This window comes from Hyla sarda, chromosome 2 (assembly GCF_029499605.1).
Source record: "Hyla sarda isolate aHylSar1 chromosome 2, aHylSar1.hap1, whole genome shotgun sequence".
Lineage (NCBI taxonomy): Eukaryota > Metazoa > Chordata > Amphibia > Anura > Hylidae > Hyla > Hyla sarda.
This window is the reverse complement of record NC_079190.1, coordinates 80656031-80681821: the sequence shown is the minus strand read 5'-3', so window position 1 is coordinate 80681821 and position 25791 is coordinate 80656031. Positions and strand designations below refer to the sequence as shown.

The 25791-nt window shown below is 42.9% G+C and overlaps 1 protein-coding gene across 8 annotated transcripts in view; it reads left to right on the top strand.

Annotated features, from left to right (window-relative positions):
- Nucleotides 1-15940, top strand: part of WNT10B (Wnt family member 10B) — an 83519-nt gene extending 67579 nt beyond the window's left edge. For all 8 annotated transcript variants that reach the window (XM_056562231.1, XM_056562232.1, XM_056562233.1 and 5 more), the window contains 3 exons: nucleotides 6044-6306; nucleotides 13635-14011; nucleotides 14765-15940. In XM_056562231.1, the coding sequence (XP_056418206.1) occupies nucleotides 6044-6306; nucleotides 13635-14011; nucleotides 14765-15223 (1099 nt within the window). In that variant the 3' untranslated portion in view covers nucleotides 15224-15940. The remainder of the gene's footprint in view (nucleotides 1-6043; nucleotides 6307-13634; nucleotides 14012-14764) is intronic.
- The last annotated feature ends 9851 nt before the right edge of the window (nucleotides 15941-25791 follow it).

The window sequence follows — 25791 nt, the reverse complement described above, 5'->3', positions numbered from 1 at the left end:
GTGTGTGCTGGTGATGTGTAGGAGCACCAAATGTATTAAATGGTCACAGAGCATTTGATAAATTTTGTGCAGGTCACATTTTCAGAAATTTCTCTCTTCACGTACACCAAAAAGCTAAACTAAGTTTGGGCTGGTGTCGTTTAAAGAGACTTTTCAGTGCCTTTGCACCTTTTTTGCGCCTTTTCACAAAAAGTCGCAGTTCATTAATCCCTTCCATATCATGTGTATTGCCAAAATTAGTGGATTGCAACTCAAAATCAGCAGAAATGTGTAAACCAAAAGGCGCAAAAAAGGCGCAAATAAACTCAGCTTGCGCCTTTTTTACACCTTTTGTAGACACAAAAAACAGTCTAAAGACAATGATAAATGTCGGCCATGGTGTCATTTTTACCAAAAAGTGCACTGCAGAGAAGCCCCAAAAGGTTTAAAAAATAGCTTTTTTTTTTTTTATTTTGCCCCACAAATATTTCTTTTCTGGTTTTGCCATAAATTTTGTGGTGAAATGATTGATGTCATTATAAAGTACAATTGGTGGCGCAATAAAAAAAAAAGTCTGGGTCTGTATGTGCAAAATTGAAAGCGTTATGATTTTTAGAACGAAAAATAAAAGAAAAGTAAAAATAAAAGTGCAAAAACGGAAAAACACTGTCTTTAAGGGGTTAAGAGAAGATAGAGAGGAACAGAGTTTGTCTCCATTTTGGATCATCTCTCATAAGCCATCTAGCATTACGATTGATATATACTATTTCTACAACATTCTATAAGTGAAACACATTGGGGGAGATTTATCAAAACCTGTGCAGAGAATAAGTTGCCCAGTTGCCCATAGCAACCAATCAGATCGCTTCTTTCATTCTGCACAAGCCCTTTTAAAAATGAAAGAAGCGATCTGATTGGTTGTTATGGGCAACTTGGCAAATTTTCCTCTGCACAGGTTTTGATAAATCTCCCCCATAATCTTTGGAATACCTTTTTTAGTTTTTACTGTACTAGGTATGGCAGGAAAACATGTCTTCTGACTTCTTCATGTCTTTATCAAGGTCTTGTAGTGTTTTAAGACATTTAAGGGCTTGTTCGTATATATATCCAGCTCTGTTTCCCTCCATCATGGTAGCAAAACACAAAATGGAACCTGAAGCCAGAATCAATGCCGTTGTTCCTGGCATCCAGCATTCCAAAATGGTATAGGAGCTGGATAGGAAAATGTGTCCTTCAATGAAACTTTTCTAATCGGAAAAGGTAAAAAAAAGTCTGGTAACTACCAATTTGGCTCCAGTTTTGGCATCTGTTGTTGCACAAAAGACTGATCCTGATCACCTGATCCTAGCCCAAAAATGTACAGGTTCTGTGATTACATCATGTAACGTAACATTGCACTCAAATCCAAGCATTTTGTTGCAACCCAGCCAAGGGCATAACTATAGGGGATGCAGAGGCAGCAGTCGCACAGGGTCTTGGTGCCTAAGGGGGCCCATAAGAGACCAGTATTATAAATGGCACATGGGGCCCTACTACAGATTTTGCATCAGGGCCCAGAAGCTATGCCTCTGCACCCAACTAATACTCTTGAGTAACAATACAGCAACATCATCCACAAGTCACATATGTTACAACTAGGGTTGCCACCTTGCCGGTATTTTACCGGCACAGATGGTATTTTGGCCACCCTGCCTGTATTTTTATATTAAAAATACTGGGAATGCAATGGCCGATATTTATCCAACCAATCATCCAACTCCCGGAATGTTGAACCACATACTATACCAGTGTTTCCCAACCAGAGCACCTCCAGCTGTTGCAAAACCAACTCCCAGCATGCCCGGACAGCCTTAGGCTGTCCTGGCATGCTGGGAGTTGTAGTTTTGCAACAGCTGGAGGCACCCCTGGTTGGGAAACACTGACCTATACTATACACTACTATATAGTCCAACATGCTGGGAGTTGTAGTTTTGCATCATCTGGAGGCATGTCTTGGGGTTGAGTACCCCTTTAAGACTTGATAAATCTGCCCAGTAGATCAATAAAATGGACTAGTCATGAAATGGCACAAAACATCCCAGATGCAAAGCCGCTTACTAGATACAATTTTTCATTTTATGGAGTGTAAATTCTTAAAACGTTGTGTATAGACTGACATACCCTTTCTCGAAATAGGCATCATTACCATTAGTTACCATATAGTGACATAAGATGAAGACCCTTTGTTCATATTAAGAGAAAGAGGACATGACAGGTATATAAAAAAGTTGTAGGGGCCAGAATAGGACAACATTTTCCCAGCATATGTGTATCCTGTGATGTCACGTATATATAATTAATTATGCAAATTAGCAAGTCCAGTATTTTTTATTTTTTTTTGCAAGAAAGGTGGCAACCCTAGCCACAACCCAGACCATTGATGGGTTATCCTTTGATGCAGGTATGAAAGAAGATGGGCGTCACTCACCGGTCAGATGATACAGGATTTCTTTATTTCAAAGGTGCAAAAACAGCAGGGTAAGGACGGGACTTAGGGGTACGGAAAAATAGCAGGGTACGGACGAGACTTAGGGGTACGGAAAAATAGCAGGGTACGGACAAGACTTAGGGGTACGGAAAAATAGCAGGGTACGGAAGGGACTTAGGGAACGCTGCGAGTCAGTAACATGTCGGGTAACAGCTGTTTGTGCATGCGTCCGCATGCTTCGTCAGACCCATCTCATCTGGACGCACGCGCAAACAGCTGTTACCCGACATGTTACTGACTCGCGGCGTTCCCTTAGTCCCGTCCATACCCTGCTATTTTTGCACCTTTGAAATAAAGAAATCCTGTATCTTCTGACCGGTGAGTGACGCCCATCTTCTTTCATACCTGCATTTATGGAATTGTGTCTCTGGGGCTTTGGAACCACGGTCATTGGTTGAGGACAGGCAGTCGGGAGCTATACGCTGTGTGTAAGCTGTGCACTGTGACAACTCTTCTTATAGTGAGGATTTGCCGGGGTAGGAGTGCCGACTACTATTACAGTATCTATTCTGCTTTATCCTTTCATGCACTGAGCATCCCTAATGTCACTCAGCACATTCATAGAGATAGAGATAGCGTGACTTACTGTAAATATATGTGTAATATTAGAAGTGCTGAGTTTCTTTCTCTATAGAATTGGCATGGAGTGGTATCTGGCCATACATTGGCACATAGAGCCCCGTTCACCTTGTGGCATTGATACCGTTTTGTCCGTGTTTGTTAACTTTCATGTTAATAATGTATCTCTGTGTATGTTTTCTTACATGCTCACTTCCTGTTTTGAGAAAAGCTGCTTTTATTACTATGGTTATAAAACATGAATTATTTTCCCTTCAGCATGGGCATGTTTTGATCTGTCGTTCGGTCTCTTGGCTCTGTGTTCTGTTTTCCTGCCCCTCCTACAGCAGGAGAGAAATTGCTGATCCCTAGTTCCAAAGTGAAGACAAATATATTCCCACCCTGCAGGGAGCGTCCCGCAGAGCTTCTGACAGCGGTCGAGTCTTCTGTCCCCACCCAGGGCAAGATGTGCAGGCCGTGTCTTAACCAGCCACATCTGTGTGAATACAGGGCACCTCTTGCCTTAAAGGGGTACTCCAATGGAATTTTTTTTTTTCCAAATCAACTGGTGCCAGAAAGTTAAACAGATTTGTAAATAATTTTTATTTAAAAATCATAATCCTTCCAGTATCTATCAGCTGCTGTATAATACAGAGGAAGTTCTTTTCTTTTTGAATTTCTTTTCTGTCTGACCACAGTGCTCTCTGCCGACACCTCTGTCCATTTCAGGATCTGTCAAGAGCAGGAGAGGTTTGCTATGGGGATTTTCTCCTGCTCTTGACAGTTCCTGAAATGGACAGAGGTGTCAGCACAGAGCACTGTGGTCAGACAGAAAAGAAATTTAAAACGAAAAGAACTCCCTGTGGAGCATACAGCAGCTGACAAGTACTGGAAGGATAAAAATGTTTAAATAGAAGTCATTTACAAATCTGTTTAACATTCTGGCACGATAGTACCCCTTTAAACATTTGGCATCTAAACAGAATCTGAAGCATGTCATGCATTGCCAGGTGACCCGCACACCTTCCTTTATGTTCATGTTCCTGGGACCAGCTAGTAGCAAATAAAACAAGTGCCTAGAGAAATGGAAAAGAACATTCACTGGAATGTAATTTTCTTCAGGGCTTGCATTTTTATTTTTACTTATTGCCAATGCATTTGACAGGTCCTATCCTGCACTCAATGGTTTCTTGTACATCTGTTAAAACTAAGATCTAAATTAATATTCTAATCCCGTCTAAAGTTACATGTAGCTGATCGCCAAGGTGTGATATGTTCTTTTGAAATGTATAGGTGTATTTCTATTCACAGGAGCTACTTAGAAAAGGCTCAGTTAAAGAGCAATACCACCTGTTAATGGAACTTGTAGTTCACAGTCTCCCCCACCAGGGGGTGTGGGACTGTGCTATAATCCGCAACCTGCTCTTAGCACCGTTTAGTTACACCAGTATTTCCCAAGCAGTGCGCCTCCAGCTATTGCAAAAATACAACTCCCAGTTGGCTGTCCGGGCATGCTGGGAGTTGTAGTTTTGCAACAGGTTGGGAAACACTGAGTTACACTAAGGGTGGTTGTCACTTTGCTTTTACAAACAGAGGAATTAAGTTAAAGGGGTTCTCCGGGGCTTAAACATCTTATCCCCTATCCAAAGGATAGGGGATAAGATGCCTGATCGCGGGAGTCCCGCCGCTGGGGACCCCCAGGATCATGCACGCGGCACCCCGTTTGTAATCAGTCCCCGGAGCGTGTTTGCTCCGGGACTGATTACCGGCGACTACAGGGCGGGCGGCGTGTGACGTCACGCCTGCGCCGGCGCCGCCCCGCAATGCAAGCCTACGGGAGGGGGCGCGTGCATGATCCCGGGGGTCCCCAGCGGCGGGACTCCCGCGATCAGGCATCTTATCCCCTATCCTTTGGATAGGGGATAAGATGTTTAAGCACCGGAGAATCCCCTTAATTCTTTGTATAATGAAATGTTATGTGGTTTTCCTACATACTTTTTGCATCAATTCTGCACAGTTTTCAAGAGCTCTGCTTGCTGTACTTTAGCTCTGTCCTATGACAAACCAGGAACCTGTATGTGACAGATTTTGTCCATTAGAAGTAAACAATGAAGGTTCCTAGTATACAACAGCAAGCATAGATTTTGAAAACCACAAGGAATTGATACAGAAAATATATAGTTTTTTCCATTTTTATTATCGACCTTGTCACTTTATATACAGGTTTTGGTCATACACATTATATGGTGATAATATCTGATATATTGGTTAGACTAAACTATTCAATTCATGTTTATTGACAGCGGCAAGCTGTCTGGTGCCCGGTGAACTCCCACGTGTCCAACCATCCGGCGTCAAAATTGAGTCACTGGATGATTGTGAACTGTCCCAGTCAAATGAATGGGATCAGTTCTAGCACCAGTTTCCCTCCGGTGCATGCCAGAGGGAAACTATGCCGGATGCCTGATATATGTGAACCCAGCCTTAGGCTGGATTCACACCACGTTTTGTTAACTACGGTTCCCGTATATGGCTGGGAGGAGAGGGGGCGGGGCTTAATCGCGCACTCAGCCATATTCGGGAACCGTATTTAATGCATGTCTATGAGCCGACCGGAGTGAACCGCAGCCTCCGGTCGGCTTTGTTTTCGTCCGTATGCGGTTTCCTGACTGCAGGCAAAAACGTGGTCGGCCACGTTTTTGCCTGCAGTCGGGAAACCGCATACGGATTAAAACGAAGCCGACCGGAGGCTGCGGTTCACACCGGTCGGCTCATAGACATGCATTAAATACGGTTCCCGAATACGGCTCAGTGCGGGCGCCGCGATTAAGCCCCGCACCCCTCCTCCCAGCCGTATACGGGAACCGTAGTTAACAAAACGTGGTGTGAACCCAGCCTTACTCATACTTGTTATGATACTATTACTTGTACAACTTTCTATATCCTTCAACCTCTGACTTTTGTTTCTTCTCTCTCCAGAGTTCTGTGCAATGATATTTTGGGCTTAAAGTTGCCCAATGAACCCATCTTGACTCCCAACACTGTCTGTCTGACACTACCTGGTTTGAGTAAGCGCCAGCTGGGGCTCTGCGTGCGCAGCCCCGATGTGACAGCGTCAGCTCTCCAGGGAATCCAAATCGCTATCCATGAATGTCAGCACCAGTTAAAAGGGCAGCGTTGGAACTGCTCCACTTTGGAGACTGGGGGCAAAGTACCACATGATAGTGCTATTCTAAAAAGAGGTAGGTTAATGTCAAGAACTCGGGTGCATATAGTATATTGGTGCAAAAAATATATTATTATTATAAGTAGTAAAACAAAATATATATTTGCATTGCATCCTGACTGTGTCATATCATTGATGTGCACAAACTGAAATATATATAGGGAAGTGAAAGTGAAAATATTTGATTTTAGTAAAATGTTACCATACGAACCACAGCATTTGAAAACCTTAGGAAAATTTTGAATAAGCCAACTCCACCCTCCCAGAAATGATGATCCTGGAGAGTGCCATGAAATCAAGCGATCAGTTTGCTGTGGATCAGGGTCAGTCTTAATCGCCATTAGAATGGGAAAATTTGGCACAGGCAGCATGAATTGATGAACCCTTCCTATCAAATGTGGCAGAATCTGAGTCCTTTCATACTGGGCATTGACATTTGGACGGTAGGCCTTATCTAAGCATTGTGGTGACCAACGTCCTCCCTTTATGGCAGCAGTTTACCCTATGGCAGAAGGACACTTTCCACAAGAGTTGTATGGTCATGGATTGGTTTCGTGAACATAACAGTGGGTTTTACTTGCTCCCTTGGCCTTCAAAGTTCCCAGATTTTAATCCTATACAACATCTCTAGGATGAGATAGATCAGACTATTCAGACCTTGTCAGTACCCTCACCTAAGATATATGACAACTGCAAGAAACAATCCTGTCCAGATGGGCCAATATTCTGCAGAACAATTCCAACACATGGTAGAATCTATGGGGGAGAGTTATCAAAACCTGTGCAAAGGAAAAGATGCCCAGTTGCCCATAGCAACCAATCAGATCGCTTCTTTCATTTTGCAGAGGCCTTGTTAAAAATGAAAGAAGCAATCTGATTGGTTGCTATGGGCAAATGGACAACTTTTCCTCTGGACTTGTTTTGATAAATCTCCCTCTATGTCCCAGCAAACTGCAGTGGTTCTGTAGGTCAAAGGAGGCCCAACATGTTACTAGATGGGTGTCTATAATAAAGTAACATTTTAATGCATAAATATATATTTCTTGTGATCTCCCTTGCATTTTATATGGCTTGTTCACCCAGCCAAAACTCTGCATTTAAAATTCATGCTGTTTTGATGTGGATTTATATGGATACATTGCTTTCGTGCTGAAAAATTTTATGAAAACTGCCATATTTTTTGCACAGTGTAGAGGATCACATAAAGATTTTAATGCAAAATTGCACTGATAAATTGGCGTTTAAATGATGCCATCAAATGAAACCATCATACTGCTGTCAAATAATTCTGCCTATAGTACCAAAATTATTCTGCCTTTAGCATCAACACAATAGCCTTGAGAACTTGCCCTTAGTAAGTATCATTTATGGATTATTCCAGTTTTCTAGTAATTCCAGTAATTGTAATTAAAAAAGACAATTATATATAATACATTACTCTATATTACTTATATTAGGGCCCCCACAACTGATGAAATCCATGGCAGCTGCTATATCGACGACACTATTCCCATGTTAGGAATAGGAATCCATAATACACAGAATGGAATAGTAGTAATAGTAGTGCAATTATTCTTTATGATGATAAATTATTGTTTTAAAACATTTTCTTCATCAATTTATTATCAATTGTGCATTTATGAGTGTTTCATGAAGCAATGGCCTCTCCATAGGAGTTAGTTAATATTGTTTGTTGTTTTTAGGGTAACGTCCTACCTATCTATAAATATCTTGTAATGTAATAGGATTAGCAAAGCTATGAAGTATTACCTACTATATAAACTAGAAAGTGATTAATACACCACAAGGATTATATGGATTACTTTTACAAGTGTTACATATATATTAATGTCGTTACTTGAGAGTTGACATTGTGAACATTTTTGCAGTTTAGAGAAATGACGATAAATTTTACTGCGTTATACAATATTATATTTTATTGTTTTCTAAAAAGTGCGTGAACATACTTGTTCTGTAATAACTGTGAAACTTATAAACTTGAGAGTGCTCACGATATCATGAAGACAGGTGTAAAACATGCCCATGGATGGCTGACAGCTTTTTTGGCACAACTAAACTGTGACAAACCCATGGCTTAGGCAACAAAAACCGGCCTGATGGTTCCCCTGGGTGCAATAATGGGTGTAAAGTGTGGTCTGTTTCATCAGCTACTCCACCCCCAGAAATAATAGGAGTTAATCTGGGAGAGGTGACTGTCTGATACATGTAATTCTGTTCTGTCTTGTGTGTGCAGGGAAAGATCAGCTGTCAAATGATACCATCATACCGCTGTCAAATAATTGTGCCTAAAGTACCCAAATAATTTTGCCTTTAGTATCCCCACAATGGTACTAGTCACTGGCTATAGTCAGCAGGCTATATAACACTGATGCCTCCTCTAATAATAAAGTGCCAACAGAACCACTCATGGTGTCCCCAGACATGCATAGTACCCATTGTCTTATACAGAAAGCGAGAAGTTGAACGTTTACTCCCACTAGTAATCCAGGACTGTTCCATTGAATTTGGGAAGACTTCCCATTGTTGCCCAATAAAGTGTATAGTAAAATAAGCAACTGTTACAAAATTCTGTTAGCCCAATTGTTTGTCGTGACGTCACAATACTCCAGCCCCGTAGTCGTGACCAGGCAGACTTGGAGGCTTCAGCGCTGCGTGCAGCTCCTACAGGTGGGTGCTGCATGCGAGATTGTGGTGGGACCCCCGCGATCAGACATCTTATCCCCTATCCTTTGGATAGGGCCGGAGCACACACATCACATCCGCTGCAGATTTAAAGTTGTAAAACGCCAATTACCGTATTCATCGGTGTATAACACGCACTTTTAAAACTTAAATTTAAGGCAAAAAGCCTGCCTGCGTGTTATATGCCGATAAGTCTTCTGGTCACTGATTTAAAGTGGCCCCAGCAGAGGCTGCTTGTTAAGTATTAGCAGCACTGCCGAGGCCACTTTAAATCAGTGACCAGCGGCGTCTCCTCCCCGCTCTGTAAAACTGTCACTTGTTTTCTCCCGCACTATACACAGGTACTGGTGGATAGTGCGGGAGACGCTGATTAAAATGAGCCCTACCTTGTCCAGATCTGCCCTACCTTTTAATCAGCGTCTCCCGCACAATCCACCAGTACCTGTGTATAGTGCCGGAGAAAACAAGTGACAGTTTTACTTTTCGTTTTTCTTACCTCCCCCCTCCCTCATCATCCCCCTTTTCCCTGCTTTTCATAGTTTTGTTTATTTTCCTTACCTGGCTGCGCTTTGGCAGGTCAGGCGGGGGGTCTTGCGGGCTACGGTCACTGAAGCAGATGAGTGACGTCCTTGCTAGTGTTGCTCGCGAATATTCGCAATGCGAATATTATTCGCGAATATCGCATATTCCGGAATTTGCGAATTTTCGCGAATATAGCACTATATATTCGTAATTACGAATATTCGTTTATTTTATTTTTTTCACAGTACACATCACAGTGATCACCCCTCTCTGCTTCCAGCTTGTGTGGTGTAAAGAAGGCTCTAATACTACTGTGTGAGACTGGCGTGCGAATTTTCGCATATGTTTAATATTTGTATATGCTAATTTTCGCATATGTTAATTTTCACAATTTTCGCGAATATTACGAATATGCGAATTTAGTGAATATAAGACGAATATTCGTCCATATATTCGCGAAATATCGCGAATTCGAATATGGCCTATGCCGCTCAACACTAGTCCTCGCCCGGCTTCTCTGCGCGGCATCAGTGACATCACTTTTCATTTCCTGTTGTCGCCTCCGAAAAGTGACATCCCTGATGCCGCGCAGAGGAGCCGGGAGAGGACGTCACTCATCTGCTTTACTGACCGCACCCCACAAGACAGCCGAAGCGCAGCCAGGTAAGGAAAGTGTAAGAATAGCATATACAGTGGTCTTCAGCCTGCAGACCTCCAGATGTTGCAAAACTACAACATAGGAGGAACATGATGGGGGGATGATGAGACAGGGGGAAATGATGAGGGGGGAATGATGGGGGGTTAATGAGACAGGTTGGGTAGGGATGATGAGACAGGGTGGGGGAATGATTAGGGGGGAATGATGGGGGGATGATGAGACAGGGGGAAATGATGAGGGGGGTATGATGTGGGGCATGATGAGACAGGGGGAAATGATGAGGGGGGTATGATGTGGGGCATGATGAGACAGGGTGGGGGATGATGAGAGGGGAATGAGGGGGGGACATGATGAGACAGGATGGGGGATGATAAGACAGGGGAAATGATGAGGGGGGCATGATGAGACAGGGTGGGGGATGATGGGACAGGGTGGGGGGATAATGAGGGGGGAATGATGGGGGACATGATGAGACAGGGTGGGGGATGATGAGACAGGGGGAAATGATGGTGGGGGAGGCACTAAATGCTTAATGTCTGTATGGCTGGTGGTGGTCTATGACGGGGAGAAATGATGAGACATGGGGGGGATGATGAGACATGGGGGGTGGCGATGTGGCACAGGGACTGATAAAAGGGGAGGAATGATGTGGCACTGGAGGAGACAGGACCAAACTGAGGTGCAGAAGAAAATGAAGTTGGGGGGATGATGTGGCATTTAGTCCAAGTCATTTATTTTACATTTTATTTTTTAACTTAAATTTCCCTGTTAAAATGGGGGTGCGTGTTATACGCCAGTGCGTGTTATACGCCAATAAATATAGTATTATCAATTTTTATTAACATGTCAATAAAGTAATTGCCTTGTAAAATCTTCTACTGCGGAGCTCACAACTTCAAAGCTGTGCTAAATTTGGTGTGTGTGAATACATGCTAAAGGGGTATTCCCTATTATGCCCACATGATTATGCCATAAATGTTCAATAGATGAAGGTTCTACCTTCGGGAGCTGTATCTATGTCGAGGGCCTACAAGGTTTACACTAGTCACTCCAGTTTTGCAAAAGTTGGCGTGGTTATGTAAAATTCATGTTTTACAGTGTTGAGAGTCCTTTTACATCCAAAATTTCACACCAGCTCTTTACTAATGTAGAAATCACAGAAATGGTTGTAGTTTTTTTTTGTTCTTTTCTGGGAAGGGGGGGGGGTAATGTTTTATTTAATCAATTATTGAAAAACAATTATTATTGGAAAATGGTAATCAAAAAATAAATTTTTTTCATGGTCACCTCAACTGCACTCACATTTAACTCCTGGATATGTTTTATCTCTTGTATGAGCACTCGTAATCGTGGAATGTTATGTATGATGCTTCCGCCTGAATTTTCCGTGATTCAAAATTTGGCACCAAAATTGCCGGTTTTGGTGCCAAATTTAGAATCACGGAAAATTCAGGCTGGGAAAAAAATTTAAAATGGCAGTAGAATAAACATTTTGGGACACCAAAATCACCAATTTTGTTGTGGGAAAAAAAAGTGGCACATTAGTGAACTCTCTCATATTTTCATATTTTCAAAGCAGCTAAAGAGACCTGTGAAAATGTCAGAGGAAAAAAAAATGGTGTGATTATTATCGCTGGAACAGAAATTACATAGTTTTTGAATATCTCCCCATAGTGTTTACGCTGATGATTTTATGCTGTCAAATATATGCTTATTTTTATTTCCATAGCATGAAATCTGCAGCGTGTATACATGTGACAAAACAAATCTGAAAACATTTTATAATACATAACAGTTTAGTAGCCTTTTAGTGTATATATAGATGAAAATTTACTCTAATGTGCAATAAGCAATCATCGCCTTGGTAAATAATATTTAGTTATGTTGACAATTGTATAAATATATAAATAACGAACGAAAATACTTAAGCTTCAGGAAAAAACATAACAACTTCATGCGAAAAATGTCACCACATTAAAGGTAAATCTAACCAGGTACCTTTGGAATAACTTCAAACTTCTCTGTCATCGGTAAGGAGCCTAAAAGCATATTGAACCATGGCCAATGAGGATTGAGTTATGAAGGCAAAGGATATAAAACAGAATAGAAGCTTACTATTTACAGCTGCTTCTGCTGGGAAATTCCCAAGTGCAGGTAGTAACTTTACAACCTATGGAGATCTAACTCCCTGGATGGGAGTTCTGGGGAGCTGTGAGGCTCTTAGTGTAAAATGCAGAATTAATATTCAGTCTTAACCCTTTCATGTAGTATCCACCGCAGTCCTGAACTGGGACATAATGACAAATAGAAAAGGCTTATCTTACAGAAGATGCAATGATGTACAGTGGTCCCTCAAGTTACTTTATTAATTGGTTCCAGGACGACCATTGTATGAGGAAACCATTGTTTGTTGAGACCATAACTCTATGGAAACCTGGTAATTGGTTCTGAAGCCCCCAAAATATCATCCAAAAATAGGAAAAAGTGAGGATTAAAGAGAAATAAGTAGATAACTAATATAGATAAAGGAAGTCCTTACATATAAAAGTAAGAAAGATCTGCTGGGAGCTGTAATCACTGTCTATGTAGAGGACATGAGCTTCTTCAGGGTCCTGTACAGTACACACAATGTCCTAAAAAAGTTAAATGGAGCCGTCCGCACCTGGTGTCCAAAGGAGCAGCCAACTGTGGCACAGGTAAAGAGTACAGAACATGTAATACCTCCCTGTACTGTAGGGGGTGCTAGCAGACAGCCAGTCAGTGCATGCACTTCAGTAATACAGGTGTTTTACCAGTGAATGCCCATTCTGATTCTGAATCCCGCCACTGACACATTTCACAGATCTGGACTGTCTGTAGTTACAATGGTCCAGAAAAGACCATTGTATGTTGAAACTATTGTATGTTGAGGCCATTTTAAGTTGAGGGATCACTGTATAAGATGAAAGACCAGTATATGTAAGAAAATACATTGAGGAAATGAAAAATCCATCAGTACTTTAGAATATCCAGGACAAATCCTCTGGGAGAAAAGGCACTGCGATAGCAAACCAAAAAGCTTTTTACAAAAATTAGTATTTGTTTAGAAATTGTTATAATTTCAATGTAAACTTCAATGTAACCAGGCAGCAGTCTAAAAGAGGCTTAGGGGCTGCATAATCGTTCCCAAAGATGTCAAATTTTTGCCAAAACTTGCCCAAACTTAAAGGGGCTTATAAATAGAACAAATCTTGGTTCCAGGCAACTACTCATAAAAGAGCATACATGTAATAGGTCACTTTTTATGACTAACATATGTATTTGTCAATGTGAGGTATCTGATGTCAACAAATATATGGGGCTTAATACTTCAAATCTAAAATATTTCGTCATTTCAAATTCCTATTTCCAATAAACTTTGCTCAATAGGCTGAGTCTCCATCTTTTCTTTAATTATAATATATTATTGTTATCTCCTCTAGGTTTCCGGGAGAGCGCCTTTGCCTTCTCTTTGCTGGCAGCTGGGGTCATGCATTCAGTAGCGACAGCTTGTAGCCTGGGCAAACTGCAAGGCTGTGGATGTGAATGGAAACGGAAGGGAACAGAGGAAAAGATACGATTAAAATTAAACCAATTGCAACTCCAAGCTTTATCTAAGGTGAGGGGTCTCCCCAGAGACTTGACTCCACTGCTTCGGGAGACCCCTGAGCCCAGTCCCCAGGATACTTGGGAATGGGGTGGCTGCAAACACGAGCTGGAGTTCGGAGAGAAGTTCTCCAGGGATTTTCTTGATTCCAGAGAGTCACCAAGGGATATTCAAGCACGAATGAGAATACACAATAACCGTGTGGGAAGACAGGTAATGAATTCTGAAAGACCATTGATAAAGTGTAAATAAATATACGGTACAAGTTATCAATCCTGTTGAGTCACGATATTTAGCTGAAGAATAAAGAGAACACAATGATGGAGTTTTATAAAAACTAATCAAGTCTTTAGGGGGGATTTCTCAAAACCTGTACAAAGGAAAAGTTGCTGAGTTGCCCATAGCAACCAATCAGATTTCTTCTTTCATTTATGATAAGTCCTCTGAAAAATGAAAGAAGAAATCAGATTGGTTGCTATGGGCAACTCAGGAACTGTTCCTCTGGACAGGTTTTGATAAATCTCCCCCATTGTCCATAGAATGAATTTGCTTATCAATTGCAATGATTACCCAGGTTCTTGTGATTCTTAAGTTAGTTATCTCTTGTATCTTTGTACTGAATACATTAGGGTGCAGATATGATTTTGTTGGTTAGCCAAGAAAGATATTTTATAAAGAAAATTAAACTGCACCGGAACCTGTAAAAAGGTTATTGTAAGTATTGTATGCAAGATCACCTTAATAGCCACAGATCCTTGTCAATGAAGACTACTTTTATAGACATGGCTTACATCAGTTTTAATGAACACTAAAGAGATGACGGGAAACATTGAGGCCCAAACAACGTGCAATATTTTAGCAATAATTCAGACATTTAAAAGTTATGATTTCATCCAATCTTTGCTCTTTGTATTAGAAAGTAGTATTGACCTTTTCCTAACATTTACATTATGTCAATCTTTCCAGGCAGTGACAGAAAACATGAAGCGGAGGTGTAAATGTCATGGAACCTCTGGAAGTTGCCAGTTTAAGACTTGTTGGCATGTAACCCCAGATTTTCGGACTGTTAGCACATTACTTCGTGAAAAACTACAACGTGCTGTTTTTGTGAACTCCCGTAATAAAAACAGCGGAGCCTTCCATCCGCGTCTCAACAAGAAGCGACTGGCCCGTGAGCTTGTCTACTTTGAAAAGTCTCCAGACTTCTGTGAGAGAGACCCTCTGGTTGACTCTCCCGGTACTCAAGGAAGAGTATGCAATAAAACGAGCCATCAGATGGACAGCTGTGCCAGCCTTTGCTGTGGACGGGGTCATAATATTTTAATGCAGACTCGCCGGGAACGATGCAACTGTCGCTTTCACTGGTGTTGCTATGTAATGTGCGAGGAATGCCGGGTCACACAGTGGGTCAATGTGTGCAAATGAGGAGTTGTGCGACTTCTTCATATCTCGGTCCTCTTTATTGCAATTAATTTATTCCTTCTTAGAGCTGACAATGTACAGTATGTATTTTTTGTCCTGAAATCGCATGGAACTTGCTCTGTGATTCATAGTAATCCAATGTCAAGGGGAATACTATCCAAACCAGCATCCCCTGAAGACAATATCTAGACTTCCATACATTCCAGGAAACATGCCAAATGGACAAACCATATATTTGGATTTTTGTTTTAAAGAGTGGTTTACAGAGATCAGCAAGTCCAGTTAATCCTTGAAGGAAACACTGTGGCATCCCATGGTCTAGAGGAATTGCAGTACATAGTCATACAAATAATATACTTTCTATAAAAGGAAGAGTAAATAATGAAAGATGTTCTTTTACCAAAATATTCAGTTTTGGACTTGTGGAAATCCTTGTGTAAGTGGTGTGCACTTACTCAAATGTCTAACTCAGAGACCTCCATGTTTACATATAATTTGATGGGGTTAGCCCAGGAGGGTCAGAGAAGATATATACTTAGGAGGTTTATTTATTGGAGTTTGTGTACATCTCTTAAATTAAAGTATACTTTAGCTTACCTTCCATTTAATGTTTACATTATTTCCACAATATTCTGCAAACTTATTGTGATATAAAATTAACACGAGAGTTCTGGGAATTTAAAAGCACAGTCTGAATAGGGGGCTAGGGCATTAACAAGTGGTAGGCAAAGTTGGCAGCTACTTCAGGCTCCATTGGGGTAGGGGGTTGTGCATGGATTAGAAAAAAACTTTGGGGGAGATTTATCAAAACCTGAGCAAAGGAAAAGTTGCCCAGTTGCCTATAGCAATCAATCAGATCGCTTCTTGCATTTTGCAGAGGCCTTGTTAACAATGAAAGAAGCGATCTGATTGGTTGCTACAGGCAACTGGGCAACTTTTCCTCTGGACAGGTTTTGACAAATCTCCGTCTTTGTCTTTTGACAAAACTTGATCTTTTCACATTTTTGTACAATCATTTGTGGTCCACGACCAAATGGGTAATAATGCTGTTGTACAAACTGAGCCAGGAGTCATCAGGGTGGTCCCCAACAGCTTGCTGCTTCCCCATCAGCCTTGATTGATCTATAACTCCTTGTTTGGGTATAGGGAGAGATCTATCAATAAAGGTGGGCAGGACAGGCAGAAGCCACCAGGTACTGCATTTATATCTTGGGTTCAACTAGCATGTAAGTAAGGACAAGTTATCTTTAATGTACTGATGTGATGTCAGTTGAAGAGAAGGGGATGTGTATTATAAATGAGAATGTCAAGAATTGATGAGAACAGGGATGGCAGAGGGTAACAGGAATTGAGGGTGGTGGGCATACTAAAACCTTGTCTTGGCCAACAAGAAAGTTTGCAGGTCACGATAACAGTAATTGATCAGTATTTTTCATTTATTTTGTTTAAGCCAAAACCAGGAGTTATTCATAAGCACAAAAAAATAAAACAAAACATTTAATCTCTTTCTCCATAAATTAAAAATACTGATCACATACAGAAGTGTAAATTTGTCCTTTCTCTGCCCGATCTCCTGTTTGTGCCTGTATCCAAGTTCATCAGCATTTCCTGGTCCTATGATTTGCTGTGTTTAGGTAGACAAGACATCATTAGTCATCATGTATACTTATAGGATAAGACTTATATAATTGTAAACTACTGTGAACACAGACATTGGGTTCAATATTAAAGCATAACAGAAAGTTAGCATAGGTCCTTATAACTGGGGATGAGCGAATCAAATCCAAATTCGTTACGAATTTCAGTAAAAATTCGATTTGCAACGAATGCAAATATCGCCGTGATTCGATCTTGCAAATCACTTAATTAAACTCCATTTAATGCGGTCCAGGCTCCATGGCATTTAAAATGGCAGATCCAAATGCGAGGACATGGGGCAAGGAATCCTGGGAACGGCGGGAACAAGGGTAGGCGGGATGACCCTGAATCATATGCAGCATGCGCCTGTCAGCAGCCAGCCACCCCTGTGATGTCACAGCCCTATATAATTGGCAGCCATCTTGCGGCCAGTCACTTCAGCCTTTTATTGCAGAGAGAGAAACAGCAGTGTGTGTTGCATGGGGCAGATAGCAGTGTGTGTTGCAATGAAAAGTATTTTTCCAGCAGCGATTCACCTCCCAGTTACATCAGCGTTCTGTTGCACAGAGAAAGGGACAGAGAGCAGTGTGTGTTGCACAGAAAAGCATTTTTACAGCAGCGATTCACCTCCCAGTCACATCAGCATTCTATTAGAGAGGGACAGAGAGCAGTGTGTTGCACAGAAAAGCTTTTTTACAGCAGCGATTCACCTCAAGCCCAAATCCAGCCTAAAACCACTGATAGGAAAGGGAGTGAGATTGAGAGAGAAAGTTATATTTTGGGTGTAGTACACAGCGACTGTGTGCTGCAGCACTGGTGTGTACTGCTGGTGTTGTACACAAATACTGTTTTAAGCGTACTGGAGCGCATTGTCCTCCCTTCATAAGTGCATACCGCATATGTACATCTCAGTGGTGTACTATTTTGTTCCTGTTAAAGACTTAAGGGGCTAGATACTGTGAAAGGTCAGCCAAAAGTACCCACCTGCTGGTGTTTTAGACAAATACTGTTTTAGGGTACGTTCAGACGAGCGGAATTACAGCGCGTATTTCAATGCAGATTTGCCACTGAAGGACCTCGGTATGCTGCCTTTACATGTGCCTGCTCGGAGCGGCAATACGCTGCTACTAGCAGACACACTGCAATGTGGGAGTCTCCAAGCGCATGGGCAGTATACTCGCACATCACGGCAGCTCTCAGCCTAGCTCATCGTAGCAGGGGGAGCGGCCGTGATGTGTGCACATCGCTTTAGTGTGTCTGCACGTAGCGGTAGGGACATGTTAAGACAGCATAAAGAGGTCCTTCAGCGGCAGATATGCAGCATAAAATACCCTGTAAATCCGCTCGTCTGAACGTACCCTTAAGCGTTCTGGAGCGCATTGTCCTCCCCTCATAAGTGCATACCACATACGTACTTCTCAGTAGAGTGCTATTTTGTTCCTGTTAAAGTCTTAAGGTCCTAGATATGGGGAAAGGCCTGCCAAAAGTACACACCAGCTGGTATTGTACACAAATACTGTTTTAAGCATACTGGAGCGCATTGTCCTCCCTTCATAAATGCATACCACATCCTTAAGTGTAGTGGAGGGTATTGTTCTCCCCTCATATACGCACTAAGTATGTTAGGCAGAGAAGTGACAGGACATGCACAGAGGAGTGGCAGAGGCCTAAATTCATCAGGCAGAGGTCGCAGCAGCTAGCGGTCATGTCTCGACCAGCAACCCATCTACCATCATCGATTGGTTAACACGGTCATCCACTTCATCACAAGTGACATGCGAAAACCCCAGTCAACAGTCGGTGGGTTCCTCAGACACAACCCTCAGTTGGCATGGCCCGGTCCTCCCATTGCCTCTGTCCTATGCTGTTCCCACCTCCACAGAATATCTTATGCTGTGGGTTCAGCTCCACTATTTAGTGAGGATGATCTAGAGGACAGTCAGCAGCTACTGCCCAGCCAAGAAGAGGAGGAGACATCCACCTGTTCCTCCGCTAGGCGGGCAAGTATTGATGAGGAGAGTGGTGTGGGAGGTGGTGTTGCGAGCATTCAGGCTCCTGAAGCAGACACTATTGAGGAACCTGAGGAGGAAACCAATGACATGCAGACACAGCTCGATGATGATGAAGCTGATCGCACTTGGGAGCATGATGAGAAGAGGGTTGCAGGTTGCCGTGAGGCAGCAGCTTAGCCAGCAAGGTGGTAGCATGGTTGGCAGTCAGCATGGTGGCAGAAGTGGAAAGTCTGTAACAAAATGTGCCCGGAGTAGACAACCTGCTTTGTGGCAGCCTACCTTCCCGGGAGGTAGTGAAAAGGGTTCCTGGAGTTGGCGGCAGTAGCAGTCAATCAGTGCGGACTGTTGGTGGGAAAATCAGCTACACAGCGGTGAGGCAGTTTTTCATCAAACATCTGGAGGAGGTTAACATGGCCACATGCAAGATGTGTCGGCAGAAGGTGAAGCATGTCCAGGGTCCCAATGTTGACACCTCGGCCCTGGGTCAACATATGCAGCGTCCCCATTAAGCGGCCTTGGAGAACCGTGGCTCCGATGGGGTGGTCCAGCCTGCTGAATCACCCAGTGGCACGCCGCTTCCTGTTTCAGCCAGCCAAGGCTCCACCACCTCAGCTGAAGGGAGCTGTGTGTCATACCCATGTTCTGTCGCTCCAGATGCTCTTGCTCCTCCTACTTCGAGTCAGTCATTCCGCCAGCAATCCATCGGGGAAGCCATGTCCAAGAGACAACAGTATGTGCCCACTCATCCAATGGCGCAGAAGCGGAATGTGTTCATGTCCAAGTTGCTGGTGCCGCAGTCCCTCCCTTTTCAAGTGGTGGACTCTGCACCTTTCAGAGAACTGATGGCTTGTGCCGAGCCGAGATGGAGAGTCTCAAGCCGTCATTTCTTTGCGAAGAAGGCAGTACAAGCCCTGCACACTTTTGTGGAACAGAAAGTGGGCCAGTCCTTGAGCCTGTCGGTGTGTACTTAAGTGCACAGCAGCACCGACTTGTGGAGCTATAACTACGGTCAGGGACAATACATGTCCTTTAAGGCATACTGGGTGAATGTGGTTCCTGCACAGCCACAATAGCAACTTGGACAGGTCACGCAGCTTCCGCCTCCACGCTCGCAGGCCATTGGTCCTGTGATAGTGTGCGAATCCGCCTCCTCATCCTCCACCATGTCCTCAGCCTCTACTGCACGGACAAGTCTCAGTGCCCCTCCTGAAGAAATTGAATCATGGCTTACTCCACAAAAAACGGAAATGGAAACCATAGTGACAGACAACGGGAAGAACATCTTGTCTGCGCTTCGACAAGGAACCCTGAGACATGCACCCTGCATGGCACACGTGTTCAATCTGGTTTTCAAGCGGTTCCTGAAGTGTTCCCCCCCATCTGCAAGACATCCTATCAATGGGAAAATGTTGCATGCACTTCAGCCACTCGTACACCACAAAGCACACCCTCCCTGAGCTGCAGCATCAGAACGGTATCCCCCAACATAGTCTGAGTTGCGACGTTTCCACACGTTGGAATTCCACCCTCCATATGTTTGACCGACTATACGAACAGAGAAAAGCCATCTCCAATTTCTTGATGATCTAAGCGAACAGGGGGACTCCCCTGTGCAACTTCAATGTCAACCAGTGGCATCTCATACGTGTAACCTGCCGTTTGCTCAGCCCCTTTGAGGAAGCCACATTATTAGTCAGTCGTCAGGATTACAGGATGAACACCTTCCTTCCACTGCTTTATCTACTACATCACGTGTTGGAAATGATGGCTGGTCAGGGCACTGGGGACGTGGCACCTAAACCTCACGGCCACATGAGCTCTGTGGGGGCTGAACTGGAGGAGGGGGAAGGGCAAGTGGAGCACATTTTAGGTTTCGCGAGATGGGCGGTTTTTCTAGTCATCTGACCGGAGAGGAGGAGCAGGTAGAGGAGCTAGAGGGTTATAAGGAAGGCAAGAAAGAGGATCCAGACACACCATGGCAGTATGCAGTGGAGATGGAGGCAGGGAGTCCCTCCGAGTCACTTGCACAAATGTCACGATGCATGGTCCCTTGCTTCTGTAGTGACCGCCGAATTGCCACTATCCGGCAGCGGGATGACTTCTGGCTCTCCACCTTATTGAACCCTTTTTTACACCCACTGAGAGGGAGGATAAACTGACCTACTACAGAGACATCCTACATAGTCAGTTGACCGATGCCTATCTGCACCTCTCCATCGTCTCGCAGGTCTGAATCAGGGGGCCCGCTGCGCTCATCTTCCACTGCCATGGCTGCTGGGGAGGGTTGGGGAGGCAGGAGCAGTACCAGCTCAATCAGCAGCAGCCGCAGAGTCTACAGTCGCTGATGAATAGCTTTCTTCACCCACATAGTGAAGCAACTCATCAGCAGCAGGTACACCTGGAGCAGGACCTGAACCAGCAGGTGGTGACATACCTTGACATGACCATGCCAACATACCTTGAAGATCCGCTGAACTTCTGGGCAGCCAAACTTGATTTGTGGCCACAACTAGCAGAGTTTGCCCTGGAAAAGCTGTCCTGCCCGGCCGGTAGTGTGCCACAGAGCGGGTGTTTAGTGCAGCGGAAGCCATAGTAACCCCAAGTAGTACTCGTCTGTCCGCAAAAAATGTGGAGAGACTGACCTCTGTGAAGATGAATCAGGGATGGATCAGCCAGGATTTCCACCCACCAATGCCTGATGCATCAGAGTAGATTCACCATGGTGCCACACCAACACTTTACAAATATGGATAGTGTCAAACATATTTAACCCCTTAACCCCTTAAGGACGCAGGACATAAATGTACGTCCGGGTGCGGTGGTACTTAACGCACCAGGACGCACATTTACGTCCTGTGCATAACCGCGGGCATCGGAGCGATGCCCGTGTCATGCGCGGCTGATCCCGGCTGCTGATCGCAGCCAGGGACCCGCCAGCAATGGCCGACGCCCGCAATCTCGCGGGCGTCCGCCATTAACCCCTCAGGTGCCGGGATCAATACAGATCCCGGCATCTGCGGCAGTGCGCGATTTCAATGGATGATCGAATCGCCCGCAGCGCTGCTGCGGGGATCCGATCATTCAGAACGCCGCACGGAGGTCCCCTCAAATTCCTCCTTCCGGCTCCCGGCGTCTTCTGCTCTGGTCTGAGATCGAGCAGACCAGAACAGAAGATGACCGATAACACTGATCTGTTCTATGTACTATACATAGAACAGATCAGTATTAGCAATCATGGTATTGCTATGAATAGTCCCCTATGGGGACTATTCAAGTGTAAAAAAAATGTAAAAAATTTTAAAAGTAAAATAACAGTGAAAAATCCCCTCCCCCAATAAAAAAGTAAAACATCCGTTTTTTCCTATTTTACCCCCAAAAAGCGTAAAAAATAAATTTAAATAGACATATTTGGTATCGCCGCGTGCGTAAATGTCCAAACTATTAAAATAAAATGTTAATGATCCCGTACGGCGAACGGTGTGAACGTAAAAAACAAAAAGTTCAAAATTGCTACTTTTTTAATACATTTTATAAAAAAATTATACAAAATGTGTTAAAAGTTTTTTAGATGCAAATGTGGTTAAAAAAAAGTACAGATCATGGCGCAAAAAATGAGCCCTCATACCGCCGCTTATACGGAAAAATTAAAAAGTTAGAGGTCATCAAAATAAAGGGATTATAAACATACTAATTTGGTTAAAAAGTTTGTGATTTTTTTTAAGCGCAAAAATAATAGAAAAGTATGTAATAATGGGTATCATTTTAATTGTATTGACCCTCAGAATAAATAACATGTCATTTATACCGTAAATTGTACGGCGTGAAAACGAAACCTTTCAAAATTAGCAAAATTGCGTTTTTCTTTTTAATTTCCCCACAAAAATAGTGTTTTTTGGTTGCGCCATACATTTCATGATATAATGAGTTATGTCATTACAAAGGACAACTGGTCGCGCAAAAAACAAGCCCTCATACTAGTCTGTGGATGAAAATATAAAAGAGTTATGATTTTTAGAAGGCGAGGAGGAAAAAATGAAAACGTAAAAATTTTATTGTCTGAGTCCTTAAGGCCAAAATGGGCTGAGTCCTTAAGGGGTTAAGGACCAAGCCCATTTTAACCTTAAAGAGTACCTGTCATCAACAAAAACTTTTAATATGTTGTTCATAATCATTAATGAAGAGATATTGTAATATATCTTCATTAAAAAATATTAATATTTATACCAGTTTTTTCATTTTATACTTTTGGCCACTAGGGGTCTCTCTTCTATGCCTGGTCTGCAGGCAGCTTCCTATGCTTTTCATAGTAAGCGTACAGCTTTTAGGACTAATGCTGAAAGGGCTCTGGTCCTTCCACAGGAAGTTCAGTACTCTCAGCTCAGGACTCGCTCCCAGCCTGGAGCAGCACTGTGAGCTACAAGCCTGCACATGCCTCTCATATAACAGCCAGTCACCTCCCCCTCCCCCCTGCTCTGTGTTCTCCCTGCCCTCACCACACGTTATCTTATACATTGTATTATCTCACTGCACTCCCTGCTCTGTGCCCCCCCCCCCCCCTGACATTCATCTTAATTACTGCCTCTGTAATTGCTCCCACCGCCCCTGGTTCTCAGCATTGACTTTTTAGTGCAGAGAGACACAGGAGATAGAGACAGGCTGCCGACCCTCCCCTGTACTTAGTCTGTATGCACACTGCAGAGCAGTGTTTCCCGGCCAGGGTGCCTCCAGCTGTTGCAAAACTACAACTCCCAGCATGCCAAGACAGCTGTTGGCGCCTTGGTTAGGAAACACTGCTGCAGAGGGAGAGCAGCATACAGGAAGACTGGCAGAAGCAGAGTCCCGGCCAGGCTTCATGTGACATCATGCCTGTCGGGACCCGCCTCCTTCCACCCCTCAGAAAGACAGTGTTCCTGAGCTAATGAAGAGGGATAAAAAAAAGGTATTTCCACAGCGTTTTAAACCTCAATAAACACAGGGATAGGCATAGTTAGAGAAAGGGACAGATGGGAAGGGGGATCAGGGAAAGTTTAGATGATGACAGGACCAGGCCAATTTTATTTTTGCATTTTCGTTTTTTCCTCCTCGCCTTCTAAAATCCATAACTCTTTTATATTTCCATCTACAGACCAATGTAAGGGCTTGTTTTTTGCGTGACCAATTGTAATTTTTAAGGAAACCTCTAATTTTACCCTAAAATATACGGCGAACCCCCAAAAAATTGTTTTTAGGGAGGAAATTTTAATGAAAACTACAAATTAGCAAATTTTGGAGGGTTTTGTTTTCACACTGTACACTTTACGGTAAAAATGATATGTGCTCTTTATTCTGTGGGTCAATACAATTAAAATGATACCCAGGGCTAGATACTTTTATATTTTTGTACCACTTAAAAAAAATCAAAAACTTTTTGTACAAAATCAGTGATCTAAAATCGCCATATTTTGACCACCTATAACTTTCATCTCATCTCTAGTGGCTGGCTGTTGATAGGCTGCATGCTGCATGTGATTCAGGGTCATTCCGCCTACCCGCCTTCCCAGGATTCCTTGTCCCATATCCTAGCATGTGGATCTGCCATTTTAGATGCGATTTGCACGATCAAATCGTGGCGATATTCGCATACCTTACGAATCAAATTTTCCATGAAATTCATAACAAATTAAGATTAGTCAGATTTGATTCTCTCATCCCTAGCCATTTTAGATTTTTTTTTTTAATCAACTGGTGCCATAAAGTTAAACAGATTTGTAAATGACTTCTATTAAAAAATCTTGATCCTTCCAGTACTTATTAACGGCTGTATACTACAGAGGAAATTCTTTTCTTTTTTAATTTCTTTTCTGTTGCAACCACAGTGCTCTCTGCTGACACCTCTCCATGTCAGGAATTGTCCAGAGCAGCAGAAAATCCCCATAGCAAACATATACTGCTCTGGGCAGTTCCTAAAATGGACAGAGGTGTCAGCAGAAAGCACTGTGATCATGACAGAAAAGAAATCCAAAAAGAAAAGAACTTCCTCTGTAGTATACAGCCGCTAATAAGTACCGGAAGGATTAGGAACTATTAATTAAGTAATTTACAAATCTGTTTAACTTTCTGGCACCAGTTATTTAAAAAAAAAAAAAAAAGTTTTCCACCGGAGTACCCCTTTAAAGAAGAAGTTGCAGGTCTGTGAGAGCCAGAAATCTTGCTTGTTTGTAGGTGACCAAATACTTATTTTCCACCATAATTTGCAAATAAATTCTTTAAAAATCAGACAATGTGATTTTATGGATTTTTTTCTCATTATGTCTCTCATAGTTGAGGTATACCTATGATGAAAATTACAGGCCTCTCATCTTTTTAAGTGGGAGAACTTGCACAATTGGTGGCGGACTAAATACTTTTTTTCCCCACTGTATGTCTGGCATCCAGCATACATAAACCCAGCCAGAATCTCTGCTTAAACAGTACCTCTTATGATCTTGTTAAATTTTATAATCCTCCCAGTTCACTGCCCCCATCATGATAAACCACCCCCTGCCTTTATTTTTATTATTTTTCTACCTTGATATTGCTCTGTATTTTCTGCTCAGTCTCAGTCAGGTTCAGAGACTGGGAAGTGGAGTTACCCAGCAGGCGTGACATCATCTGAAGCCATACAGGAGAGAACCTCCTCCCTCACTCTGCTACACACAGCCCAGAGCAGCTCAGTGTGTGAGATGAGGTATGATTGGCTAAGGCTGCACCCCCCACCCCGATTGAGCAGACCAGAGCAGAAGATCGCCAATAATACTGATCAGCGCTATTCCCTATGCATAGCACTGAACAGTGTTAGCAATCAAATGATTGCTATAAATAGTCCTTTATGGGGACAGAAAAAGTGTAAAAAAATAAATAAATAAAAATAAATGAAAAATCCCCTCCCCCAATTAAAATTGT